Source organism: Acomys russatus, chromosome 19 (genome assembly GCF_903995435.1).
Source record: "Acomys russatus chromosome 19, mAcoRus1.1, whole genome shotgun sequence".
Classification (NCBI taxonomy): Eukaryota; Metazoa; Chordata; class Mammalia; order Rodentia; family Muridae; genus Acomys; species Acomys russatus.
The window spans coordinates 15,686,179-15,711,123 of NC_067155.1; the positions used below are offsets into that span (position 1 = coordinate 15,686,179).

The 24,945-nt window shown below is 54.7% G+C and overlaps 1 protein-coding gene across 3 annotated transcripts in view; it reads right to left on the reverse strand.

The window, feature by feature from the left end:
* Positions 1–23,542, reverse strand: part of Grik5 (glutamate ionotropic receptor kainate type subunit 5) — a 71,746-nt gene extending 48,204 nt beyond the window's left edge. Inside the window, exons 1-11 of one of the 3 annotated variants that reach the window (XM_051162555.1) lie at positions 23,146–23,542; positions 19,536–19,664; positions 19,099–19,263; positions 15,584–15,681; positions 15,339–15,504; positions 12,494–12,672; positions 10,134–10,187; positions 9,855–10,016; positions 8,217–8,369; positions 7,666–7,770; positions 7,446–7,553 (exon numbers count right to left, since the gene is read on the reverse strand). In XM_051162555.1, coding sequence (XP_051018512.1) covers positions 7,446–7,553; positions 7,666–7,770; positions 8,217–8,369; positions 9,855–10,016; positions 10,134–10,187; positions 12,494–12,672; positions 15,339–15,504; positions 15,584–15,681; positions 19,099–19,263; positions 19,536–19,614 — 1,269 coding nt within the window. In that variant the 5' untranslated portion in view covers positions 19,615–19,664; positions 23,146–23,542. Of the gene's footprint in view, positions 1–7,445; positions 7,554–7,665; positions 7,771–8,216; positions 8,370–9,854; positions 10,017–10,133; positions 10,188–12,493; positions 12,673–15,338; positions 15,505–15,583; positions 15,682–19,098; positions 19,264–19,535; positions 19,665–23,145 lie in introns of those variants that run through there. The other 2 variants (XM_051162556.1, XM_051162557.1) reach the window with 2 other exon arrangements.
* Between the last annotated feature and the right edge of the window lie 1,403 nt (positions 23,543–24,945).

Genomic DNA, 24,945 nt, shown 5'->3' on the forward strand with positions numbered 1-24,945 from the left:
TACCCCAAATGAGATAAAAATAAGATCAAAGGACTTGGTAGGATGGCTTAGAGGGTGAAAGCTTCAAAACTGTGATAGCCTGAACTTGACTGCCATCGCTCCCCCCCCCAACCCCCCGCAAAGTCTGAATTGATGCCCAGAGCTCAGATAAAAAGCCAGATGTGAGCCAGGTGTGGCGGTGTACACCTTTAATCCCAGCACTCGGGAGGCAGAGGCAGGCAGATTTCTGTGAGTTCAAGGCCAGCAACAAAGTGAGTCCAGGACAGCCAAGGCTACACAGAGAAACCCTGCCTTGAAAAACCAAAAAAAAAAAAAAAAAAAAAAGAAAGAAAGAAAAGGAAAAGCCAGATGTGGCCAGACATTGTGGCTCATTTAATCCAAGCACTCTCAAGGCAGAGGCAGGCAGATCTCTGAGTTCGAGGCCAGCCTGGTCTACAGAGTGAGTCCAGGACAGCCAGGTCAGTACAGAGAAACCCACTCAAGAAAAACACAAAAAGCCAGGTCTGATGGGTGGAACCTGGAATCTCGGCACTCCTACAACATGGGTGGGGTGGGGTGGGGAAAAGACAGAACTGACTAGAAGCTGTCAGGCCAACCTGAGAGCAACAGAAACAGGAAAGGCTGTGCCTCAAAACAAAGTGGGAGGAGAGACCCAAGGCTCAAAAATCTTCTGAGCTCTGCCTCAAAACAAAGTGGGAGGAGAGACCCAAGGCTCAAAAATCTTCTGAGCTCCACCCATGGAAGCAACACGCCCAGCCTTCCTCTTCATCTTGTTTTGTTTTGTTTTGCTTTGTTTTGAGACAGGGTTTCTCTGTGTAGCCCTGCTGTCCTGGAACTTACTCTGTAGTCCAGGCTGACCTCGAACTCAAAGAGATCTGTTTGTCTCCGCTCTGACGGTGCTGGGATTAAAAGCGTGCGCCACCACACCTGGCTCAAAAGAAAGTTTTTTTTAATAGTTAAAGAAAGACTAGCAGTTTTACTCTGATGAACATTAACACAAAAGTCAGCTATGGTGTTCAGGACAGGCCAGTAGAATGGAGGGTTGGAAAGCCCACACGCGAAGGGTACTGATTCATGACAAAGGCTGGTGTGTGGTGAGTCAAATTATTGCTTTAATAAATGACCCTCAATTCAACATCCCCTAACGGAAGATGTATTTTGAGCCCCTGCCTTATGTAACTCATGAAAGATGGTTCTAAGTGATCCATACATATAAATGTCAAAGGAGAGGTTACTGCATTTTTAGGAAACAAGAGAATATTTTCCTGATTTTGTGGTAGGCAAAGAACTCAAAAAATTATTTTATTTCCCAAGCTTTGAGACACTAGCTAGGGATAGCAGGATGGCCTCATACTTCTGGCGATCCCCCTGCCTCTGCCTTCTGAGTACTGGGATTACAGGTGGTTACCTCCATACCTGGTTGGGTTTCTAATTTCTAAAAATATTAACCATAAGGAGAAAAAAAAAAAAAAAAAAAGAAAGAAAAAAAAGAAAAAGAAAGGAAAAAGAAAAAATCTCAAAAAAAAAAAAAAAAAAAAAAAATCTCCGCCGGGATGTGGCTCAGTGGTATACCATTTGTCTATTATGTGGGAAGACCTGGATTTTATTCTCAGCATCCCTCCCCACATACATATACAACATACCATGGAGGGGGACACACAAAGAGACACAGACATACACACACACACACACACACACACACACACACACACACACACAGAGAAACACAGAGATACAGACACACACGTCCAGAGACAGTCAAGGACAGACACATAGATACACACAGACAGACACACACACACACACACAGAAACTGAAACACAGACAGAAAAACACACATAACATAGAGACACATACACAGACACACCCACACACAGACACACATATATACAGAGGTGGGTAAATACATAGAATTAAACTAAAACCTGTGTCTAGCATCTGTGGTGTCAGAAATGGACTCTCAGGTCTGGCAGGTCCATGCTAGGCAAACAGTCAACCGCCGGGCAGTCTGCTGAGCCCTGTTTTACTTCTTGACTCTGAGAGAGGGGCTAAGTAGCCCGGGCTGGCCTACAGGTGGGTTTTGGGGCTTGAACTCGGGTTCACTTGCATGGCTTTACTGCTGAGCTATCTAAGCCACCTTGCTGGCCCAGCCTGAGATCTTTTTTTTATTAGAAGATACAACTAAGAATGAAAAAAAGCAGGGCTGAATCCCAGGACACAGGGAGGCAGAGGCAGGAGGATCTCGGTGAGTTTCTAGGCTAGCCTGGTCTACAAAGAGAGCTCCGGGACAGCCAGGGGTACAAAGAGAACCCTGTCTCTGAAAACCAGAAAGAAGAGGGGGAGCAGGGGGAGGAGGAGGAGAAGGTAGGGGAGGGGAAGGAGGGGAGGGGGAGAAGAAAGAGGAAGGGGAGGAGGAGGGAGAGGAGGAGAAGGAGGAAGAGAGGAGGAGGAAGAGAGGAGAAGAAAGGAGGAAGAGAGGAGGAGGAGAGGGAGGAGGAAGAGAGGAGGAGGAGAGGGAGGAGGAAGAGAGGAGGAGGAGAGGGAGGAGGAGGGGGAGGAAGGAGAGGAGGAAGAAGAGAGGAGGGGAAGTAGGAAAAGAGGGAGGAGGAGGAGGGGGAGGAAGAGGTGGCAGGGTTAGAGCGATGGCTTGCTCAGAGCTGCTCTTTCAGAAGCAAGTGTTGAGTCTCAGCCCTACTCCATTCTCAGAGGATCTGTCGTCCTATTCTCGCCTCTTCAGGCACCAGACAAGTACTTGATACACAGACACCCATGCAGGCAAAAAACACTCGTATACATTGCACTGGCTGGTTTTTATGTCAACTTGACACAGGCTAGAACCTCTGAGAGGAGGGACTGAGAAAATGCCTCAATCTAATTGGGTTGTAGGAAGGCCTGTAGGGCATTTTCTTTCTTTCTTTCTTTCTTTCTTTCTTTCTTTCTTTCTTTCTTTCTTTTTTCCCCCCCGAGACAAGATTTCTCTGTGTAGCCTTGGCTGTCCTGGACTCACTTTGTAGACCAGGCTAGCCTCGAACCCACAGCGACCCGCCTGCCTCTGCCTCCAGAGTGCTGGGATTACAGGCGTGCGCCACCATGGCCGCCTGGGCATTTCCCTAATTAGCGACTGATTTAGTAGGGCTCAGCTCTCGTCTGGGTGGTGCCAACCTGGGGTTGGGGGTCCCAGGAATGATAAGAAAACACATTAAGTATGAGACCGCCCGTAACCCCCCCACCAATTCCTGCCCTAATTTCCCTGGATGCTGTGATTACAAACTGTAAGATTAAACCTTTTCTTTCCCAAGTCGCTTTTGATGGCGGTGTTTTACCAAAGCAATAGAGACCTAAGTGAGACGCACGTAAAATAATAAAAATAAAATGAAATTTAAAAATAAGTCATTTTGTAAAAAAGATCGGCAAGGTGACTCACAAAGGGCAGAACGAAGTCCATGGCACTCGTATCAAGCAAAGAACAGGTCTCCAGATAGTCTAATTGCAAAATTAATGCAAAGGTCATATCTGTCCCCAACCCCCTTTTTAGAGCAGTGCTGGGATGGACCCCAGAGCATTATACATGCAAGGCGAATGCTGTACCACTCAGCCATATCCCCAGTCCTTGGTTTTTTGAAATAGGGTCTTTATGCTGCCCAGGCTGGTCTAGAACCCCAAACCATCCTGCCTTGGCCTCTCAATTCTGGGATTACAGCTAATCTCTGGCTTCTCAAAACCATGTCAAAAGAGGATTTCTCACATGGCCAGTCAGCGCACAGAGGTGAGCAGACACAAACGGGCACTGTCGTGCGCTGTCACAGGAGGAACGAAGAGTGACGGACGGACTCTCAGATACACACTGCGGGGAGAAGGGAACTGCTGTAGCCAGATGTGGTGGCGCACGCCTTTAATCCCAGCACTCGGGAGACAGAGGCAGGAGGATCGATGTGAGTTCAAGGCCAGCCTGGTCTACAGAGTGCGTCCAGCCAGGGCTACACAGAGAAACCCCGTCTCGAAAAATTGGGAAAATAAAGGAAAAAGAAAAAGGGGGGGGGGAGGCTTCTGTGACATCTGCTACTCCACTCCTCAGAACGCACCCACAGAAGTGTTAAGACAGGGCCACAAAGTCACACAAATACAACGTCCTTAGTGCAGTGATTCAGAACAACTACAAGATCCAGTGTCCATCTGCACTTGACAGATACATAAACTGTCCTGAGCCTGAACTCCACACAACCACATGGCTCTTATAAACTGCCTGGGAAGAACAGGTGTGACACCACACAATACAACGCCACTTATGTTCAGAGGTGGGCAGGTCAGTGACTGGGACACGGCGGTTTCAGGATAAGGAGTTGCTTATGTAAGTGGGTGCAGTTTGCGAAAATTCTAAGATACAAAATGTATAATGTGTGCAAGTCACAAATGTAAGTACGGGTATGTCACACTTTGGTAAAAAAGTCGGAGGTATGCCTCAGTGGTAGAGCCTCTGCCTAGAATCCCCCAGTGAGGGGCTGGGGTGTGGCTCAGTGGTAGAGCCCCTGCCTAGAATCCCCCAGTGAGGGGCTGGGGGCGTGGCTCAGTGGTAGAGCCCCTGCCTAGAATCCCCCAGCGAGGGGCTGGGGGTGTGGCTCAGTGGTAGAGCCCCTGCCTAGAATCCCCCAGCGAGGGGCTGGGGGTGTGGCTCAGTGGTAGAGCCCCTGCCTAGAATCCCCCAGTGAGGGCACCTTGTGTTTGATCATCAGCAGGAGACAGGATAGGCACAGATAATCCCTTGACCTAACCCAAGTCCTGCTCTCTGTCCAGAGTGCCGTACCTCTTCACTTTTTGTTGTTTTGTTTCATCTCTCTAGTTCTGGATGTCCTGGAACTCGCTCGGTAGACCAGGCTGACCTTGAACTCACAAAGATCCACTTGCCTAAAGGTGTATGCCACCACACCCAGCTTTATCCCCTCACTTGCAAATTTAGTTTTATTATTTTATATGTATGGGTGTCTTGCCAGCATGTAGGTCTGTGTACTACCCATAGCAGGGCCTGTGGAGGCCAGAAAAGGGCATCACATACCCTGGAACTGGAATTATAGACAAGGGTTAACTACCATGTGGGTGCTGGAAATCGAACCCAGATTCTATGAAGAGCAACTAGTGCTCTTAATCACTGGGTCATCTCTCCAACCCTTTATCCCCTCACTTTAAAGGAACCAGGAGCGGAGAAGAGAGTGCTGATAAAGCCACACAGGGTGTAGATGACAGTGCCAGGCCCACAACCCAACCCTGAGGACAGGAAGAAGCAGAAAGTGAGGTGATACGGTGATCAGGGACAAGCACATAAATCCTGTCACCTCAGATCAGCTCTGACACCTGGTTATGCAATCCTCACGAAGCTTTGGAACTCTCTCTCTCCTGCTCACATATCTCATTTGACAGTGGATTCCATAAAGCTGCCGAGCTCAGGGCTGTGAAAAGCTCCGCAGTGTGCTCAGCCCCAGGACCGCTGACAGCCACGTTCACTACGGACGCATGCTCCAGCCAGGCGCGGTGGCAACACGCCTGTAATCCCAGCACTTGAGAGGCAGAGGCAGGCCGATCTCTGTGAGTTTGAGGCCAGCCTGCCCCTGAGTTAAGAGAAAGCCAGGGCTGCATAGTGAGACTTCTGTGTCAATAACAAAACCAAATCAAATCAAATAGAAAATGTTGATGAGCCAATGAGACGTGTCCAGCCACCCACAATGAGGATGTTTGTCCAAACTGATAAACATCCCAATGGCCCCACTGTCTTGTTCCCTGTGCTGTCCGTCTGTGAACCCGTCCTCCAGCCTCTACGTCAGTCTTCATCTCCGTGAACCCCATCATGAGCTGGTTTGGAAGGGGTGCCCTGGTGTCAGTGCGTCACCTCCCTCAAACCGGCATCGCCTCCCCTCAGAGCCCCTCCAGAGCACCTGTTGACTCATTTCTGTGTCTCTGGAATTTGGGCCAGGCCAGGAACCCAGCGGCTTCAGCAAATATTTAAGGAATTAAGAAAAGAATGAAGTTCACGAAACCAAGAACAATATTGGTTCTCAGGCCTCGGGGACTCCCCTGAGATCCTTTCCCTGACCTCCAGCTCTGCTCCCCAGCAAGGTCTCATTCTCCTTCAATTCCGAGATGTATCTGGGATGGAGCGCACAGCGTACACACACACACACACACACACACACACACACACACACACATACACACACACACACAGATGCCCACGGTCCCCACCAACCAGGCCTCGAGGCCCATCAGTGGGGCTATTAGGAAGTGTCTGGCTTCCCGTCGGCAAGCCATCTGTCCCTCTGGAGCTGGCTCACTGCTCTCCTCCAGGGGTACTGGAGGGCCACGTTAGGTCAGAAATTCCTGGGGACTGGCTGCTAATAAGGGCTCCCAACACCCTGCAGACACTGTCTCTGAGCGTTCACGTTGTCACAGTAGTTAGCGGGCCCAGCTCAGTGCTGCTGAGCATGTGGGCAGGCAGGCTGCGGGGCCACGGACAGCCACCTGGCCTGTCCGGCCCCCCTCCTGCCTCCTGACCCGGCTGCCCACCGGGCCCTGTGTGTAAGCCTCTGCATGACATAATCATGGCAGCCAGCAGGAGGGCTCAGCCTGACACACTGCCTAGACAGGGACTTGAAACAAAACCCTCCATCCTCACTGTCCAAGCAGCGCTGAGGTCAAGAGCTCACAAAAAGCCTAGAAAGGGGCTACTGCACAGTGGTCCCCAATGGACTTTCATTTTTGGAGACAAGAGTTTTATGTAGCCCAGACTGGCCTTGAATTCCTGATCCTCCCATCTCTACCTCCAGAGTACAGGGACTGTGGTGCAGGCGATGGACCTGAGCAAGGTCTGTACATGGGTGAGCAGGCTACCAACAGAGACAGATCCCGGGGCCCCTCGGGAACAACTGTGAACACCTAAGGCCCACGTCTCGTCTTAGGCAAAGATCTCCATCCCCCTCCCCCCCCCCGCCCCCGCCATGACTCCCACGACACCGGACTGTGTCCTTGCTTGGTCAAGCATTTATGACTCAGACTCCAGCCCTAGAGACCAGGCTTCCAGACCTGGCTCCGCCACACACTTGCAGTTACTTCCTCTCTATGGTCCCCAGTGTCCACATCTCAAGGTGGACACTAACCAGGCTGTCGTGTGTCAACACAGTAGACTGGCAAGGGTCACAAAGTGATCATTCTAGCCATGGGCGGCTATCAAGAGCCTAACACGGAGCCTGGTTCCCCACTGCAGAGTCTGTGACCGCTCGCTCCTGTTCTGGCTGTGGTTGGGATGGGGACACCATGGTCACAGTCTGGGCCTGGGACACGTTCCCAGGTATTGTGCACTGCCCTGTGCTAGTGGAGGGGTTATGACAGGCTGGGAAGGTGTCTGGGGAAGGACCCAGAACGTCCACCTACTGCCCCCTTTCCCCAATTGGGCCACTCACCAAGATAGTTGTGACCACCAGTGTCTTGTTGGCTAGAGTCTGTGACAGGTTGATGTCCAGGGTGGTGGCATTCATGGCCAGAGTCCGGTTAGAGTACCACACCCCTATCTGGGGACAGAGAGGGCATCGTCAGCACAGACTCTGTTCATAGTCTTGCAAGCCTCAAAGACCACATGCCAGCAGGGCTCCGGTGTCACCCTGCCCGGCGCCCCCCGCTCACCTCACGGTGGCCCTGGCGGGACTTCTCCAGGATGCGCAGCGTGTAGTTGGTCCTCTGCCCTTTGCTGTTGAACTCAACCCGCCCGGTCAGCCCATCATACTCTACCTAGCAGGGCGGGAGGCGGGGCAGAGGGAGGGGCAGGAGGCGGGGCAGAGAGAGGGGACGCATGGGGGGCGGGCAGAGATGAGCAGAAAGGCCAAGCAAGGATGAAGACGATCGGATCGTAGAATAAGGTACAGAAAGTGGAAGAAACAGGAGAGAAGGAACAGGGTCAATGAGAGAACAAAACACGCACACAGGAGATGCAGAGCAGTAACACCCAAAGAACGCACACTCCCGACAGGGCGGTGGCACGGTCACACAGGACACAGGGATGAGGAGGAGGAGGAAGAGGAGGAGGAAGACGAGGAAGACGAGGAGGAGGAGAAGGCAGCCCGGGCAGTGCAGTCAGTTTGAGGAGAGGGCAGAGGGTGGGCAGGGTGGACACAGTCAGTGTCCCCGCCTGAGGTGGGTGCTGCGCCCCCCTCCATGCCCCCTTGCTCCTGGCTCACCATGCGCAGGTAGTTCATGAGGCTGGTCCCATGAGGCCAAATGTTGGCCGAAGTGCAGGCCAGTGGCTTGACGCCAATCTCCTGGCTTCGGTTCAGCTCTCGGACAGCGCTTACCACCACGTGCACAGCGTCAAACATGAGCGCTGCGGACAGCTGAGTGGGAAGAATGAGGCAGGACGGTAAAGTGTCAGTGTAGTCAGGGAGCCCTAAGGCCCCCAACGGAGTCACCCCCACCTTCAGACAGCACCTATCTTTTTAGGAGTGGAAAACTAGTAGGTTGAGGGAGGGAGGGGATAGAGTGTCTCTTTTGGGGACATGGGTGACAGTAGAGAAAGTGTACTGCCTCCTGCTTTGCTGGGACCATAAACAGCCATGTCTATTTGGAAAAGGTTATTTATTTATTTATTTATTTTTATTTTTTATTTTTTGAGACAGAATTTCTCTGTGTAACAGGCCTGGCTGCCCTGGACTCACATTGTAGAACAGGCCAGCCTCGAATTCAGAGATCCGCCTACCTCTGGCTCTCAAGTGCTGGGATTAAAGGCACGTGCCACCAAGCCCAGCCTGAAGAAGGTCATTTCTGAGTCTGTTTTTTTGGGGTTTTTTGTTTGTTTGTTTGTTTGTTTAGTTGGTTGGTTTTGGCTTCTCCAGACTGGGTTTCTCTGTGTAGCCTTAGCTGTCCTGGACTCACTTTGTAGACCAGGCTGGCCTCGAACTCGAGAGATCTGCCTGCCTCTGCCTCTCAAGTGCTGGGATTATAGGTATGTGCAACCATGCTTGGGTGTGTCAGAGAGGAGTTAGCCTAGATGGCCAGGTCTGCACGGCTGAGGGGTAAACGGGCAAACCAGCCACTGGTAACATCTGAGTGTATCTGGAGCACATTATGTCATGGGAAGGAAGGAGGAACAGAGTGGACAAGGAGTTTAAGTGTTGATGCTGGGCATGGAAGGCACGTGGCTCCGCGCTGGGAGCCTGGTTCTGGTATTTCCTGACTGAACGGGTGTGTCTCGACCCTTGTCTGAGCTTCAGATTCCTCTACTGTAGAACGGAGGAACAGTGCTCTCCACCTTGAGCACAGCTCTGGGGTATGGGGGGCGGGAGGGTGGTATCAGAGGAAAACAGGCCTCAGAATAAGGCCAGGTGTGGCAGTGCTGACAGCTACATAGCGAGACCCTGTCTCTAAATAAATAAGCAAGTAAAATACAGCAGGAGGTGTAAGTTGGGTCTTCCAACCAAGGAGACACTTGAGCAAAGACTTGTTGCGGGGGAAGTTGCTGGTTCTCTGGGGAAATGCATAGGGGCTGGGGGCAGAGGTGGGGAGTACAGATGGTCTGAGGCCATGTCCGCCCTGGTTGATGAAGAAGAAGAAGCTTGCCATGTGGAGGGAGACCTCACTGTGAGGTCTCGGGTACCAGGGGGTCCGGGTATGATCATAATGTCCCCCAGTGTCGGTGCACAGTGTGTCTTAGTGCGGGGGTGGGAGGGGTGGCGGGGGGGAGGTGGAGGTGGCAGGGGGAGGGGAGAGAGAGGCGGGCGGGGGGGGGGAAGAGGTAGGGGGAGGCGGAGGGGGGAGAGGAGTGGTAGGGGGGAGGGTGGGGGGGGAGGCAGGGAGGGGGCAGGAGGTATCTGTGCGCTCACCGCAGGGCCAGGGTAGGTGCTGGCTTCACAGTTCTCCCTCCAGGACATGTTGAGACTGCGCACGAACTCTGGGTAGAAGGGGTGGGACGTGTTGAACATGGAGAAGCCCAGGATGTTGGAGGAGTCTTCTACAATACCATCCAGGTGCAGGATAGGGAAGTCCTGGGACCAAGAAGAGGAGGGGTGAGGCCTGAGGCAGGACTGGAGGAGGGAGGTTAGGTGGGTGGGTGGGTGGGTGGGCAGGGGAGGTCGGGGAAGGGCTCAGGTCAGGGTACGCACCATGGTGGTCAGGATGTACTTGTAAAACGCTGAGGTCATTCCCAGCTCCGATGCCTGGAGAACATAGGAGGAGAAAACGGGGCGGGGCGGGGTGGGGCAGGGCGGGGTGGGGACCCAAGAGGGGAAGAGAGATTTAGAGACAGGCCTGGTGAGGACATATCCAGTGGGAGACACAGTAAGAGACACCCTGACAGAAAGAGCAAGCAGGAGACCAAGCGAGGGCGGAAGGAGACCTGGGTCCCCTGAGTCCCACCATGCTGACTGGTGCCAAAGGAAAACAAGAGTTTTCTTTGCAGGATATGGGGGCTTCAGATGTCTAAGGTTTCCTACGAAGGCACCCAAAACTGCCTACTGGAAACAAACAGAAGCCTGGGAAATAGGGCAGGCAGGGACAGAAGTCTTTTTCTTTTCTTTCTTTTTTTTTTTTTTTTTTTTTGGTTTTTCGAGACACAGAGTTTCTCTGTGTAGCCTTGGCTGTCCAGGACTCACTTTGTAGACCAGGCTGGCCTCGAACTCACAGCGATCCAGCAGCCTCTGCCTCCTGAGTGCTGGGATTAAAGGCGTGCGCCACCACGCCAGGCCCTACGACAGAAGTCTTAACCTTACCCTTAGGACACCCAAAGCCATTGTCACTGCCAGTGGTGTTTAGGGCTCAGCCTGGTTGATCCATCCATCAGAAAAGAGCCAGGCTGCCAGGCCTGGGGGCACAGCCCTGTAATCCCAGCTACTCAAACATGGCTTAAACCGGTGAGACTGCAAGCGCCAAGCCTGTCTGGGCTACAGAGCAAGCTTAAGGCCAGACAGGACAGCTTTGGAAGGTCTTGGCTCACGTGAGAAGTAAAAAAGGGGGTCGGGATCCAGCTCAGAGGCAGAACCCTTGACTGATGGTTACGAGGCCCAGAGACAGCAAGAGGAAAAGAGGAGGAAGGAGAGGCAGGGAGGGGAGGAGAGGAGAGAGGATGGGAGATGAAGGGAGAGGAGAGAGGGAGGGAGGGAGGGAGGGGAGGAGGGAGGGGGAGCGAGGGAAATTCTGCAATTGAAGGCAAATCAATTAGAATCTCAGGGTTTACTCTTTGGACTCCTTCTTTCTTATGAGATCCTCAAGAAGGACAGGCTGTGTGGGCCTCCTCACACCACGAGCCCCGGTCCTGACCCCTGCCCAGGAATTCTAACATTTCAGGGCTCAGCGGGGCAGGCGCTGGGCTTGGACGCATGGGTATCAGGGAAGGGCAAGGCTGACTGGAGAAGAGGCCTTGCTGTACACCGTTCCCTGGGAGAGGCTGTGCGCTCTGTCCAGGTGGCCCTGTCACCCCAGAGCCTCTTCTCTAAGGCCTCTACGTCCTCAGGAGCCTGCTCCCCAGTTCCTCCTGCAGGGCTACGGTCAGCAGTGACATATGGTTTTAATTAAGAGAAAAACAAATGAAAAAACAAACGGAGGAAAAATTTGATCATGGAGAAAAACTTAAGCACGGGGAAGGGAGTGAACGAGTAATGACTGTGGCTCCCCTATGGGTAGAATGTGCAAGGCCCACAGGGAAAAAAGGCCCTGGAGCTCGGGCCGCTGGTCTCCAGCTTCTCTGTCTACACAACGTTCAAGATATCTGCCCTGACGGTGGGGGTGAGCTGCAGTTAAGGGTATGCATGAACCTCAACAGAGCTCTGAGTTCTCACCTCACAAACAACGGGGGGGGGGGGGGGGGGCGGGCGGAGTGTGTACTGCTTCTACAGAGGGCCGGAGTACAGTTCCCAGCACCCACACGGCCTAACACTCCAGATCCAGGGGACTCCCTTCACCTCCGGCTTCCAAAGGCACCAGTGCACACAACACCCACGTAATGAAATAAATACGTAATGAAAAAAAAAAAATCTTTTAAAAGAGGGCGGGGCGTGGTGGCGCACGCCTTTAGTCCCAGCACTCGGGAGGCAGAGGCAGGTGGATCTCTGTGAGTTCGAGGCCAGCCTGGTGTACAAAGTGAGTCCAGGACGGCCAAGACTACACAGAGAAACCTTGTCTCTCGGAAAAAAAAAAAAAAAAAAAAAGACGAAGTCTTTTTAAAAAAGAAATAAAACCACAGCCAACAACAGAGTCCCAAAGAGCAATGTCTCAGATGTTTACTCTGGGCCAACATGGCTCCAGGGACTCCCCCTGCCTGCTGCAGGCTATTGATATCTGCCCTTCACAGACATAAAAGGGTCTGCCCCGGGGGTCACGTGATCGAGGGGGTCACGTGATGGAGGAGCTGCAAAAGAAACAGACCCTACGCTAGGAAACCCATTTCCCACCGCTGAGGTATGTGTCCCTCCAAGTTCCAAGTTCCAAGTCCGTGGAAAATAAGAGGCGGGGGGGGGGGGTGTCCCACCTTACGGAGGACAAGGTGGGAGATGGACGCGTTGGCATCGATGATGATGGTAGACACTTTGTCATCTCGGATCTCCTTGAGTAGCGGCGTGGGGTCCCGGCTGTCGTCCAACATCCTCACCGAGAGCGTCTCCTTAGAGATGAGGAAGCCTCGCACCAATTCTTCTAACCGCAGCAGGCCTGAGGAAGGGCCGGGCGGGCCCCATGTTAGAGCCTACCCAGACACAGTGCCCACGGATGTTCCTGCCCATCTTCTGGCACGGGCAGCTGGCCCGAAGTCTGGAGGGCACGCTTAGAAAAGGAAGTGGGAGAGCAAGGGGCTCTTGGGACACTGGGCTTAGGGATTCGAGGGATCTCCAAGTAAAAATAAAACCCCCTCTAAGAAAGCCCCCCTAGGTTTCCAGCTGTCTGGCCAACACCTTCCTGACCGCTCGCGGGAATGTCTGACAGCACGTAACAGTCCCCTCTGCCTGACTCCCTCCTACGGGTGATGGGCAATCACCATGTGCCAGCTGCTCGGGCCAGAACCCTGGAGGCAGCCTGGGCTCTTCTCTTTCTCTCCCTCGCTCACCCAGTCAGTACCTTCAAAACACATCAGCAGCTAACACACCACGCCACACCACAGCCACCGCCCTGGCACAAGCCACTGCTGTCTCTTCCCTCTTGCCTTGGTCACACTTGCCCGAGTCTGCTCCCCCGACGCACACAGCAGCCGGAGTGACGGAAGCAGATGTGGCCCTGCTCTGTGCCAAGTTTCTCATCTCTCTGTGTCATTTAACACTTGGCACTTGTTCCAGCCACACGGGCGGCCTCCTCGTTGTCTCGAGGAGCCAGCCTTCTGTCCTGTGGCCTTAGCCTGCCTGTTTCTCTACTTGGGGTCCCACTTTTCCAGGTTGCTTCATGGCTGATCCTTGACCTGCTCCAGCTCTTTTCCCAGATGATGCCTTCTCCTAAGAGGCCTACACCGACTACTTCACCTACCTCTCCTCCCACCCCCAGCCCACCCCCCGTGCCCCACCCCCACCTCCAATCTGTATGACCTTTCTCCTTCCTCCTATAAACTTACTGTACCAACCAGATAAGGATCCTGCCTGGGGCTGGTGAGATGGCTTAATGGTTAAGAGCACTGCCTGATCTTCCAAAGGTCCTGAGTTCAACTCCCAGCAACCACAGGATGGCTCACAACCGTCTGTAATGTAGTCTAATGCCCTCTTCTGGCGTGCAGGTGTACATGCAGATAGAGCAATCATACTTTTTTTTTTTTTTTTTTTTTTTTTTAAGTTTTTTTCGAGACAGGGTTTCTCTGTGTAGCCTTAGCTGTCCTGGACTCGCTTTGTAGACCGGGCTGGCCTCGAACTCAAAGCGATCTGCCTGCCTCTGCCTCTCCCCAGTGCTGGGATTAAAGGCGTGCGCCTGGGGGCTGGAGAGATGGCTCAGAGGTTAAGAATACTGGCTGCTCTTCCGGAGGTCCTGAGTTCAATTCCTGGCAACCACATGGTGGCTCACAACCATCTACAATGGGATCTTATGCCCTCTTCTGGAGTGCAGGTGTACATGCAGGCTGAACACTGTATATGTAATAAATAAATAAATCTTTAAAAAACAAAAAATAAAGGCGTGCGCCGCTACGCCTCGCCCACTCATACAATTTTTTAAAAGTCCTGCCTGACGTCTGTCATCGGAAAAGAAGATTGACAAGGACGGCCGTCTATGCCTACCTCTGCTCATGGCTGTCCTAACATGCGAGTCTGACACACAGCAGGTGCTCAGTAACAGCCTCCTCCGGGAAGAGAAATTCCAGAAGTTCCAAAGCTCAGTCCCCTCCCCCAACCTCCACACTCATAACCCGCCCCCAGACCACCACACCTGAACATCTCCGGGGGGGGGGGGGGGGGGAACCACACCCAACGTGCGCTCTCTAACAGGCTGTTCTCCTAGTCTCTGCTGAGGTGTGGTGTCACCCACGGACCTGCGTACCCGGCCCTGCCCCATCAGTTTTTCTCCTTGAGGAAGCCTGACTCCCCATCCAACCGCCAACATCTCACCTACCCCACGTCTCCTTCTGGTCTCTCTGATACACGTGTATCCCCTACGCCGTCTGTCACTTCTCACTACTCGGATCTGACTGTGTACCCTCGTCCTGTGCGGCTGCTCCTTGGATACCTCCATGGCTTCCCTGGACCCTCACTTCACTCTTTCACACTCCAGCCCCAGGACATCTTGGTGGATCTACTCTGGGGCCTTCCACCTCTGTCCCACCAAGGCCTCTGATCAGAACATACGCCCCCCACTTCCTCCCCCCCCCCCCCCGCGCAATGCTTCAAGTTCAGCTCAGAGGTAGTGTTCTTAGGATATGGGCTCTGAGCCTGCCAGATGGGTTTGAACCCCTTCCAAACGCCACACACATCTCCTCGCAGCCCATACCACTGTGTGTTCCAAGACCTCAGTGGCCTAAGGCCTCTCCCAGACCAAGAGTTGCATGCACGGGGGCAATTGAGAGCAAAGCGACATGGTAAATATACATGAACATGCCAAAAAAAACCTATTACTTTGTGCCCTAACTAAAAATTAATAATATATTTTAAAACGTTATGCGCCAGCACTGCCCCCAGCCACCCCAAAAGCCCAGTGAGAACTAGATCAAAGAGGTTCACTGTCAGTGAATCGCATGAATCTCTCTGGGACAAGAGGCGGGTCTCTGCAGCAAGATGTCCCACCTCCTAATAGGGAAAGACACAGTGGGAACCAGAAGAGTCAGGTGCCTGATGGGACCATGGACCTGTGCGACACTAGGGTCTTGGGAAAGGGTGCCTGACGAGAATGGAAAACACCCAGTTCTCCCTCACACTCAGCCTTGGCGCAGATGAGGCTGGCCGATGGGTAGTTGAAGGACTTGAGGATTCGGGAGACGGCCAGGCTGACGTCTTCGTTACTGGGGTAGAGGCTGACAGATGCGAACCGCAGGTACTGAAGGCGGGGCGTCTCCTCAGGACCCACCTTGATGTGGGGAATCTGGAAAGAAAGGGAGGTGTTGCTCGCCAGGGACCCAAGCCTCACCTCCACATGCCCCACCCACCACACCCCACCTCACCTCCTTCTCCCCACAGATATGGCTCACGGTGGAGGCGGAAGCCGGGCTGGAGGAAGGTCCCAGGACAGACACGACCCCCTTGGGCAGGATCTGACACACTGTGAGGGGCAGGGAGAAGAAAACCAGAATCAGAGCCGGGCAGTGGCGGCGCACGCATTTAATCCCAGCACTTGGGAGGCAGAGGCAGGTGGATCACTGTGAGTCCAAGGCCAGCCTGGTCTACAAAGCAAGTCCAAGACAGCCAAGGCTACACAGAGAAACCCTGTCTCAAAAAACGAAAAATGAAAACCAGAGTCAGGGACCCCTCTGCTTCTTCTCCCTCCCCACCCTCAGGAAACCGCCCTGGTGGGGAAGGATCCAGAAGGTGAGAGTTGTGGGACCCTCCTCCACCAGCCTGGATTCAAGAGCACCAGCCCCAGGCCTGCTCAGACAGAGGCAGCCAGGGGGACAAAGCCACAGAGAGACGACAGGCCAAGTCAAGAGGATCACGGGAAAACATGTGGACACCATGGGACATGTGTGTATGAGTGTGTAGGTCTGTGTGTAACAGTGAGTGTGCGTGTGTGAGTGTGTGTGTGCATGAGAGAGTGTGTGTCTGTGTGTGTAACAGCATAGTGAGTGTATGTGAGTGTGTCTGTGTGTGAGTGAGTGTGTATGTGTTAAGAGTGACTGTGTCTGTATGTATGAGAGTGTGTGGGAGTGTGTCAGGGTATGTGTGTGAAAATATGTGTCTCTCTGTGTGGGATTGTGTGTGTGAGAATGAGTGTGTGTGACACTGAGTGTGTCTGTGTGTGTGAGAGATAGCAGTGTGTCTGTGTGTGAGTGAATTCGTGTGTCTATGTGTGAGTGAGTGTGTGTGAGTGGGTGAGGATGAGTGTGTCAGAGTGTGTGTGTGTGTGTGTGTGTGTGAGTACACGCGTCTACGTGTGTATGTGTTTAGGGAAGGCCTCACTATATAGTCGAGACTCTCTTGCATCTTACTGTGTAAACAGGACCACCCTTGAAGTCTTACTCCTCTTGCCTGGGCCTCCAAGTGCTGGGGCTACAGGCCTGCACCACCATGCCCAGCTCTGTGAGCCTCCTTCTGAACTGCAAACCAGGAGCTGGCTTCCTCTCCCTTCCAACCTCTTCACTCACTCTACCACCCATAATGCCCCCCCCCCCCCGGGGAAACTAGCCCTTGAAGCAGGAGATGTGCAGTGAATGAAGCGGGTGGTGTCTGCCTTGAGCTGGCCACCCGGAAGCAGGGCAGAGGTACAGAGGATGGGAGGTACGGAACCTGGAAACAAACAAGAGGTGGGACTGACGGCTCTCAGGAGAGAGATGGAAAGCAAGGACCATTTTCGTGCATCTGGTCTGTGCAAATGGCGGGCCCTTCAACATGGAGGGCACAGAAGGAACATGTTTGGATGGAGACGCGATGTGCCATTTCGACGCCATCAGTGAGCCATGACAGAAACTCAGGACGGGCTGAGAGAAGAGTATGGCTGGGGGCTGGTTAGAAAGCTTGCCTAGAATGTACGGGGCCCGGGGCAGGGGCAGATAGAGGGAAGGAGAGAGACCCCGAGAAAGGAGAATAAAAACTGACCACATCACTAAAAAGATTACGGACTGATTTCAGACACGGCTAAATCTAGGACCTCACGGTTTTTCCAGGATTGTTTCAGGATTGGCTGAGTCCAGTTACTCTACAGGCGTGCTAGGAATCTCTCATTCACTGCGGGTCTCGCTTTCCTTTGCCTTGGCTTTTTTTTTTTCCAGGATCCTCCCAAACACACACACACACACACACACACGACTCCAGCTGGTCAAGGTGGCCTCACTCCACACCCTGCTCCTTGGCTCAGCTCGAAGTGCACGTCTGTTCTACCACCTGCCTTTCTCAGCCTCCATCTCAGCTTCTCCCACACTGTGTGTCTGTGACGTGTCAGTTGAAAAGCCTGAAAAAGTCTGCCCCATTCTCCCTGCTGGTGGTGATCGGAAACCCCCACCATCTAAACGAAGCTCTGATCAGGCCTGTGGGAAAGGAAACTGTTTACGCATTTGTTTATCTACTGTGCTTTGAGTCAAGCTCATGTATTACGAATATTAAGTGGGGCCCATCGAAGGCCTCAACACGCCTGTTGTTCGCACTCCGGGTTTGGTTTGGTTTTTCAGGCAGGATCTTACTCTACATAGCTCAGGCTGGCTGAAACTCACCACGTAGCCAAGACTGGCTTAAAATTCACAGCAATGCTCCTGCCTCAGCCTTCCAAGCGCAGAGACCGCAGGTGTGAGCCACTGTGCCCAATAGAAAACATCTCTTGGAGCCGGGCAGTGGTGGCGCACGCGTTTAATCCCAGCACTTGGGAGGCAGAGGCAGGTGGATCGCTGTGAGTTCAAGGCCAGCCTGGTCTACAAAGCGAGTCCAGGACATCCAAGGCTACACAGAGAGACCCTGTCTCGAAAAACCAAACAAACAAACAAAAAACATCTCTTGTGTTTTTGTTTTCATTTTGTTTATCGAAACAGAGGTTTTTCTGCCTAGCTTTGGCTGTCCTGGAACTCACTCTGTAGACCATGCTGGCCTCAAACTCAGAGATCCACCTGCCTCTGGCTCCTGAGTGCGGGGATTAAAGGCGTGTGGAGAGACCGCCCAGCTAGGGCACGTATTATACACAAAGGTAGCAAAGAGCTATGATCCCAGCAGTTAGGCAAATGTGCTATTTCGTTTTTGTCAACTTGACATAACAGTCATCTGGTAGGAAGGACCCTCAGTTGAGGAACTCCTACCATCAGATCCGCCTGTAGGCAAGTTTACTGGGGTACTTTCCTGATTAATGACTGAAGTGGGAGGGCTCATCCCGCCGTGGTTGGGGCTACCCCTGGGAAGAAGATGGGCAAGGGACTAGATAGGAAAGTAGGTTGAACAAGCCAGGAGGAGCAAGCCAGTAAGCAGAGCTCCTCCATGGTCTCTGTGTCAGTTCCTGCCTCCAGGTTCCTGCCCTGACTTCCCTCCGTGGTGGCCTATATAACCTGCAAACTAAAATAAACCCTTTCTTCCCCAAGTTGCCTTTGGTCAGTGTTTTATGATGGCCACAAAAACCACACTAGGATAGCAGGTACTACCATTTACAAGGTCCAATGAGCATCCATAGATGCTTCTGCGGCCCTACCGCGGGGCAAGCCTGCTCCGCAGGACTCGCTGAAGCAGTGTCATACCCCTCTACCGCCGGCTCGCCTGCAGCAGGCCCCAGTCTAGCCTGTTCTAGAACATCTTTCCTGACCCAACGGGGATTTTTTTTAAAGCCTCTCCCCCACCCCATCCCACCCCGGGCCTCAGTGCCTGGGGCCTCTCAACTCAGCAATGGCCACTTCTGTGACACAGACACAGGCACAAAGGAAGAGAGCACATGCAAGCAGATGAGCTGAGGATGCGAGGGCTGGAGTAACTGACCTAGGCCCCACCTGCCCTGCCTCACCCCACAACATCCCCTACACCCACCCACCCACCCCCCGCCCGGGCCGCCGCTCACTGGTGTCCGTGGTCTCGTACTGGCTGTCCCGCTGCAACTCAAAGATGTCTACTTCCACTCGGGCCTTGGCTGGGACCTCGATGATCCCATTGATCTGCTCCCGGGCCAGGGCCAGGGCCAGACGCTCACCACGGCCACATACGGTCTGGTCATCCAGGATTGCAGCTGAGAGGAGACAGGAGTTGGGAGGGGCCAGATTCCTGGCGCCTGAGAAAGGGTAGCTGTGGGGTCTTGGGTTGGTGGCCTCTCGAGTGGAAGCGGGTATAGGAATGACAGGTCTGGACTCCCGGATCTGAGGCTGGACGGCAGGGTCGCTGGACTCCTGGGTCCAGAGAAGAAGCAGGGACCAGAGAGAGCACCTTGGTGCCAGTGTGTCTGAGTTCCCAGGAGGGGTCTGCAGGGGGAGTTTCTCAGGAGGCAGGGTGCTGGGGCCTCACCCATGCGCAGTGATGACAGCACCTGGCAGCTGGGGTTGGCGAAGGCAACTATCAGCAGCAGCAGCAGCTCAGCCGGCATCTTCCTCCCCTCCTCATGGGGATGCAGCTGCCGCGGCCCCCACTCGCCACCTGTAGAGAGACCCCCCCAGCACCAAGTGGGAGGACTGATGTGGGGCGGCAGCATTCCTTAGGGAAGCGAGCATAGTCCTCCCAGGCATCACTGGGGAGGAATGCACGGTTCTGAAAGGCCATCTCACTGGGGGTATGGAACTCATATAGCCCTGAGCTCTGGGAGATGGAAAGGTCAGAGGTCACTGATAGAACAGGCATTGCTAGAAATTCCAAGTAGGAGTGAGTCTGAGGAACAGCCCCACCCCAACAGGAAACTGGGAAGTGCTGCCACCACCCCAGTCCCGCCCCTGTCTCTGGGCAGGCAGCCGTTACTAGGCAACGGAAACTGGCTGGAGAGGATGCAGTGGTTGCTAGGCAACCCCATCCCAAGCCTCACTTGCCACCTTCCTGACGTCCCTAGTTCCCACAATCCCATGGGAGAGAGGCCTGGGCATCCAGGGTCTGATGGGTGAAATATCCAGGAATCAGGAAACTTGGTGGGGGAGAGGAAGAGAGGGAAATCAACCTAAAAAGAGTACAGAGGAAAGAGAAGAAAGGAAATAGAAAAAGTATCTGAAGAAAGGCTGCCAAAGGAAAGACGCGGGGGCTCAGAGAATGAGAATGGAAGGGGAAAACAGGCAAATACGAAACAACAGAAAGATGACAGAAACAGCCAAAATCAGCGAGGCAGAGAAGGAAAGTTGAAGGAAGTTAGACACAGGACCGGGGGGGGGGGGGGGGGGGGGGGGGGGGGAAGAGACAGGAAGATGTGGAGATGAAGGGCAGAAGGCAGAGCAAGGGAACAGGGCAGGACCAAACAAGGGGACAACAGGGTGTGGGTACGGGTGACAGAGTGACAGAACGCACAGGGAGAGGCAAAGGGAAGCTGGAACCTGCCTGCCAGAGGTGGGTGCTGAAACACTGCCTGCCCCCTGTTCTGGGGAGCTGGGGTATGCTACATGGCTTCTCCTCTGGGGTCCAGCCTTGGGGCACCCAGGTTTGCTCTGTGTAAGTAGGTTGGCTGTGTAACCACTGGGCAGGATGTGCTTTGCTGGTGTGTGCCCATGGATCCCTGGACCTGGTCGTAGACCAAGCTCCAAGGGAAGAGGATTACTGCAGAGCCCAGAGCGCAGTGGAGTGTGTCTAGTGTCCCCCTTTCATCCCACCCGGCCCCACGGAAAGACTCCAGCTGGTGACAAGGCAGAAGAAGAAGTCCTGAGGAAGGGCAGAGTCACAAGCCAAGGCCTGGAATTGGTTCCTCAGGCCAGAAAAGTCCAAGGAGAGAGGGTGCCTTATCAGTCCCAGGCTTGCCCCTACTTTGCTGGGTGACCTTGGGAAAGTCCTCCCCCACGACACTCAGCCTCTGGTAAAGGGAGCCTGTGGGATAGGTGGGTATATTCGAAAGACTGACGGCTGCAGACTGCAATTTAGATCTAATGTCGAGGCTTGACCAGGACCGAGGAGCAAGGAATTCTGGGAGAGCTAGAAGGAACATTCTCAAGGGGAAGGGCAGGAGGGAGGGTGAGGTCATCCTGGGACATCTGGAACAAAGCGGGGCTGGGGGGCGGGGGGAATCAGGGACTACAGAGAAAAAGACTGAGGGAGGGCAGAAGGGAGACGACCCACAGGTGGCAGGCACAGTTGGGAACAAAAGGACAAAGGTGTGGTACAGAGACAGATTATGGGGAGCGAATGAACACACAGGTTCCAGAAAGATAGCCCCAAAGTGGTGACTACAGATGGGGGCGGGGCGAAGGGGCAGACAGTAAGTAAGACATTCACACTAGGATGTAATTCCTGCACTCTGGAGGCAGGGGGATCACTGAGAGTTTGAGATTACTCTTGCATAGTGACTCCCTGGACTATGGAGTTCCACCCTGTCTCCAAAACAAACAAACAAACAAACAAACAAACAAAGAGATGCTGAAGGAACAGATGAGGAATGCAGGAAAGAGTTGGGGGGGAGTCAGGCGGGCTCAGGAGTCACAGACACCCCCTCCCCCAGGAGACTCAGGCCAGACAGACAGAAACAAAACCAGCCATAGAGGGGAACTGAGGAGAGGGGACCAGGCCCTACAGGTTGCAGGAGAGACACTAACAAGGGGAGATACACGGAAAGGGCAGGAGAAAAGAGGGGGCCCCAAAGATGAATAACAAGTATCAGAGACCCACGAGGAGAGCAGGGCATGGTGGACACACACCTGTGATGGCAGGGATCAGCAGGCACAGGCAGGAGCATCAGCAGGAGTTCAAAGCGAGACTCAGCTACCCCAGGCTAGCCTGGGCTACAGGAAACCCAGTCTCCAAAAGCAGAATAAACAAACAAAAAGAACCATAGGGAGCAGAAAAAAAGAAACAAGAAACTCTGAGGAGAGAGAGAGACAGACAGACAGACAGATAGATAGAGACACAGAAGTCTGAGACAGACACACAAGTGTGTGAGCAAGGGACAAGCTTGCACAGCAGCTTAAAGGAGCCAAGTGAGGCCCGAGGGGCAGGAGTGCGAGTGAAGAGGCATGAGGGAGAAGCACACAGGGAGAGGGCTGGCCACATAGACTGGAGAGCGGATGAGCCAAGAGGGAAACTGAGGCAAAGTGGCTGCCCTGGAAGGGCACAGCAGCCTGCACAGATGCGGAGACTCAGCAATGCCTGCAGAAGAGCAGAGGTCCCCCAGAGCCCCTGGCCCATGGGTGCTGGGAGAGATGGAAGCAAAAAGGCCAGGTAGTGTGGTCCACCAGTGGAGCGAGAGACTGGGATATAGTTAGTGGGTGGAGGCGGCAGGGGATGGGTGAGCCACAGAGGGTTGGGTCGGGGACCCAGAGTGGGTCTAGGGGAGGGATGCAGAGTGAGAGATGAAGCCTGGAGGTGGCGAGGGCCAAGCGAAGAATGGAAGGACAGAGTGATAAGGCGTCTGGGTAGGTCTGAGCATCTCCAGTGGAGCCAGGGTTAGCACCACAGTGGAGAACAGAGAAGTTGGGCAGGGTCGGGCAGGCCAGGGAGATGGGGGGAAATGCGCAGACCTGAAAATGCAAAGGCATTCTAGGAGACAGGAGGTGCCATGGGACTGGGCCTTCAGTAAGGCTTAGTGAAAAGAGGAGAGGGAGAGAGAGAAACAGACAAGACAGACAGACAGACAGAGGGACAGAGAGAAAACCAACACACAAGTCAGGAGCCAGTGTGGGTCTGGGAACCAAAGCTTGGAGGAGGAACAAGCCAGGAGCCCCTTGCGAAGTGAGCTGCCACTGGGGCCACTTAGCCCACAGGACCCTGGGAAGCTGGGACTGAGGGCAGGTGTGTGTTGAGGTGTGTGCCCAGAAGTAAGGGTGAGAAAAGGTCGTGGAGAACGGGAGGCTGAGAGGGGCACGGCACAAAGGAGTGGGGAGTAAGGCTCCTTGCCATTCACCGGGAGCAGGGACTGTGGGGACCCTGCCAGCCGGCCAGGGACCCTGGCCTTCCAGGACCCAGGACCCAGCCCAATCCCCGCCCTGCAGACACTTACGGATCCTGGTGGGACGGAGGGCTGGGCTCCCTCGAGGCCCGAGGAACGACAACCAGGAGAAGCTCCGACTGACTCTGGGTGGCTGGTGAGGCTGGGGCCGGGGGAGAGGGCAGTCCACTGGGCCCCCTCCCCCGCCGCCGGCGGTGGCCCCCAACTAATCCAAAACGGTGTCTCCCCAGCAGCAGGGAGGAAGGACAGGTGGGAAAGCAAAGGGCGGGCCAGGAGGGGAGGAAGGGGAAAGGAGAAAATGGAGGAGTGAAGGGGAGAGAGGAGAGGGGGAAGGAGCAAACGGAGGGGAAGGAGGGAGGAAAGGAGGAGAGGAAGGTGAAAACGGAAGGGAGGGGGGCACAGGCAAAGCCGGGGGAGGGGGAAGCCGGCCCGGGAAAGGGCCCCCGCCCCCTCCCCTAGCCGGGCCGGCCTGGGGGGGGCACAGGGGGTGAGGACTGGATGGAGAAAAGAAAGCCGGCCATCGGGAGAAGTGGGGGAGGGGAGGGCCTGCTGGGGGGGAGGGGGCCGCCCCCTTCCCCCCCTCCCCCCAGAGCCTTGGCCCTGCCCTGGATGAGGCTAGGGCCTGGACTCCTCAAGCCCTCGATCCCCACGGGAAAAGCATGCTTGGGGGCCAGGAGAAGCCCGGCAGCAGCGAAGGGGCTGGCTGGGGAGGACAGGGTAACTGGCAACCCTGGAGAGACCAAGAAGAGGGGCAGAGGAGGTGGAGAGATGAGGTGGGAGGGGAGGATGGCGAGAAGCAGGTGGAACAGGAAGGCGGAGGAGGGTGGGGTGTCCTGGGGGCGGCCCGCTCTCGCTGGGAGGGCCTGGCCGCGTACTCTGGTCCCCTGTGAGCAGCAGCCGCTGGCGGCTCCGTGCCCCCCCCCCCCCGCCCGAGCCGGGCCTGTCTCCCTGCTGCCGGCCGCTACTACCGCCGCCGCCACCGCTCCTTCTCCCCTCCTAGGCCGCCGCCTGCCCGCCTGCCCGCCTGCCCGCCTGCCGCCCGCCCGCGCTGGGTCCTGGAGCGCGGGGGGGGGGGGGGGGGGAGTGGTGATGGTGGTGGTGGTGGAGGGGAGAGATGGATGGAGGGAGGGAGGCAGGGAGGGGGACGGGCAGGAGGAAGGGAGAGAGGAAGACAGGGAGCAAGGAGGGAGGGGAGCAGGGGAGGGGGAGATCGTATTGGTCCGGGGCTGGGGGGGGGGGCTGCGAGGAGAATGCTGATGAGAAGAGCGAGCTGCATTGGATGAAGGGCCCACCCCCCGGGGCCACCCCCTCCAACCACACCATGCCACCGCCCTGCCCAGGCAACCCTGGGTACTGGAGCCCATGGAGATGAGAGGCATTGGTGGGGAGGACTGAGGGACAGGCCTAGAGGTGGGGAGAGAGTACTACAGACATGGAGAAAAAAAAAATGCAGAGGAACAGAAAGACAGCCATCAAGACCCCACAAACTCCACGAGGCGAGGCCGGGCGTAGAAAAGCAAGCCACCCGAGGACAAGAGAACAGAGGGACACCACAGAGGTGTCTGAAGGTGGGGAGAGGCCAGAGGCAGCCGCGCGCACACACACACACACACACACACACACACACACACACACACACACAAGTCTTCTCAAGATAGGGAGCCATACACAGAAGGGGCAACCGGGAAGCATACACTGGGCCCGCAGAGCAAGGTGAGGTCACCCAATCCTACAGCCCCGTGGGCACAGGGGACCCACAGTTCATAGACACAAGAGGTCCACTGAGGCACACGTTGCATAGCGTGGGGAGATGGTGGAACTGGAAAAAGGCTAAGATGTTGGGGACCCGTG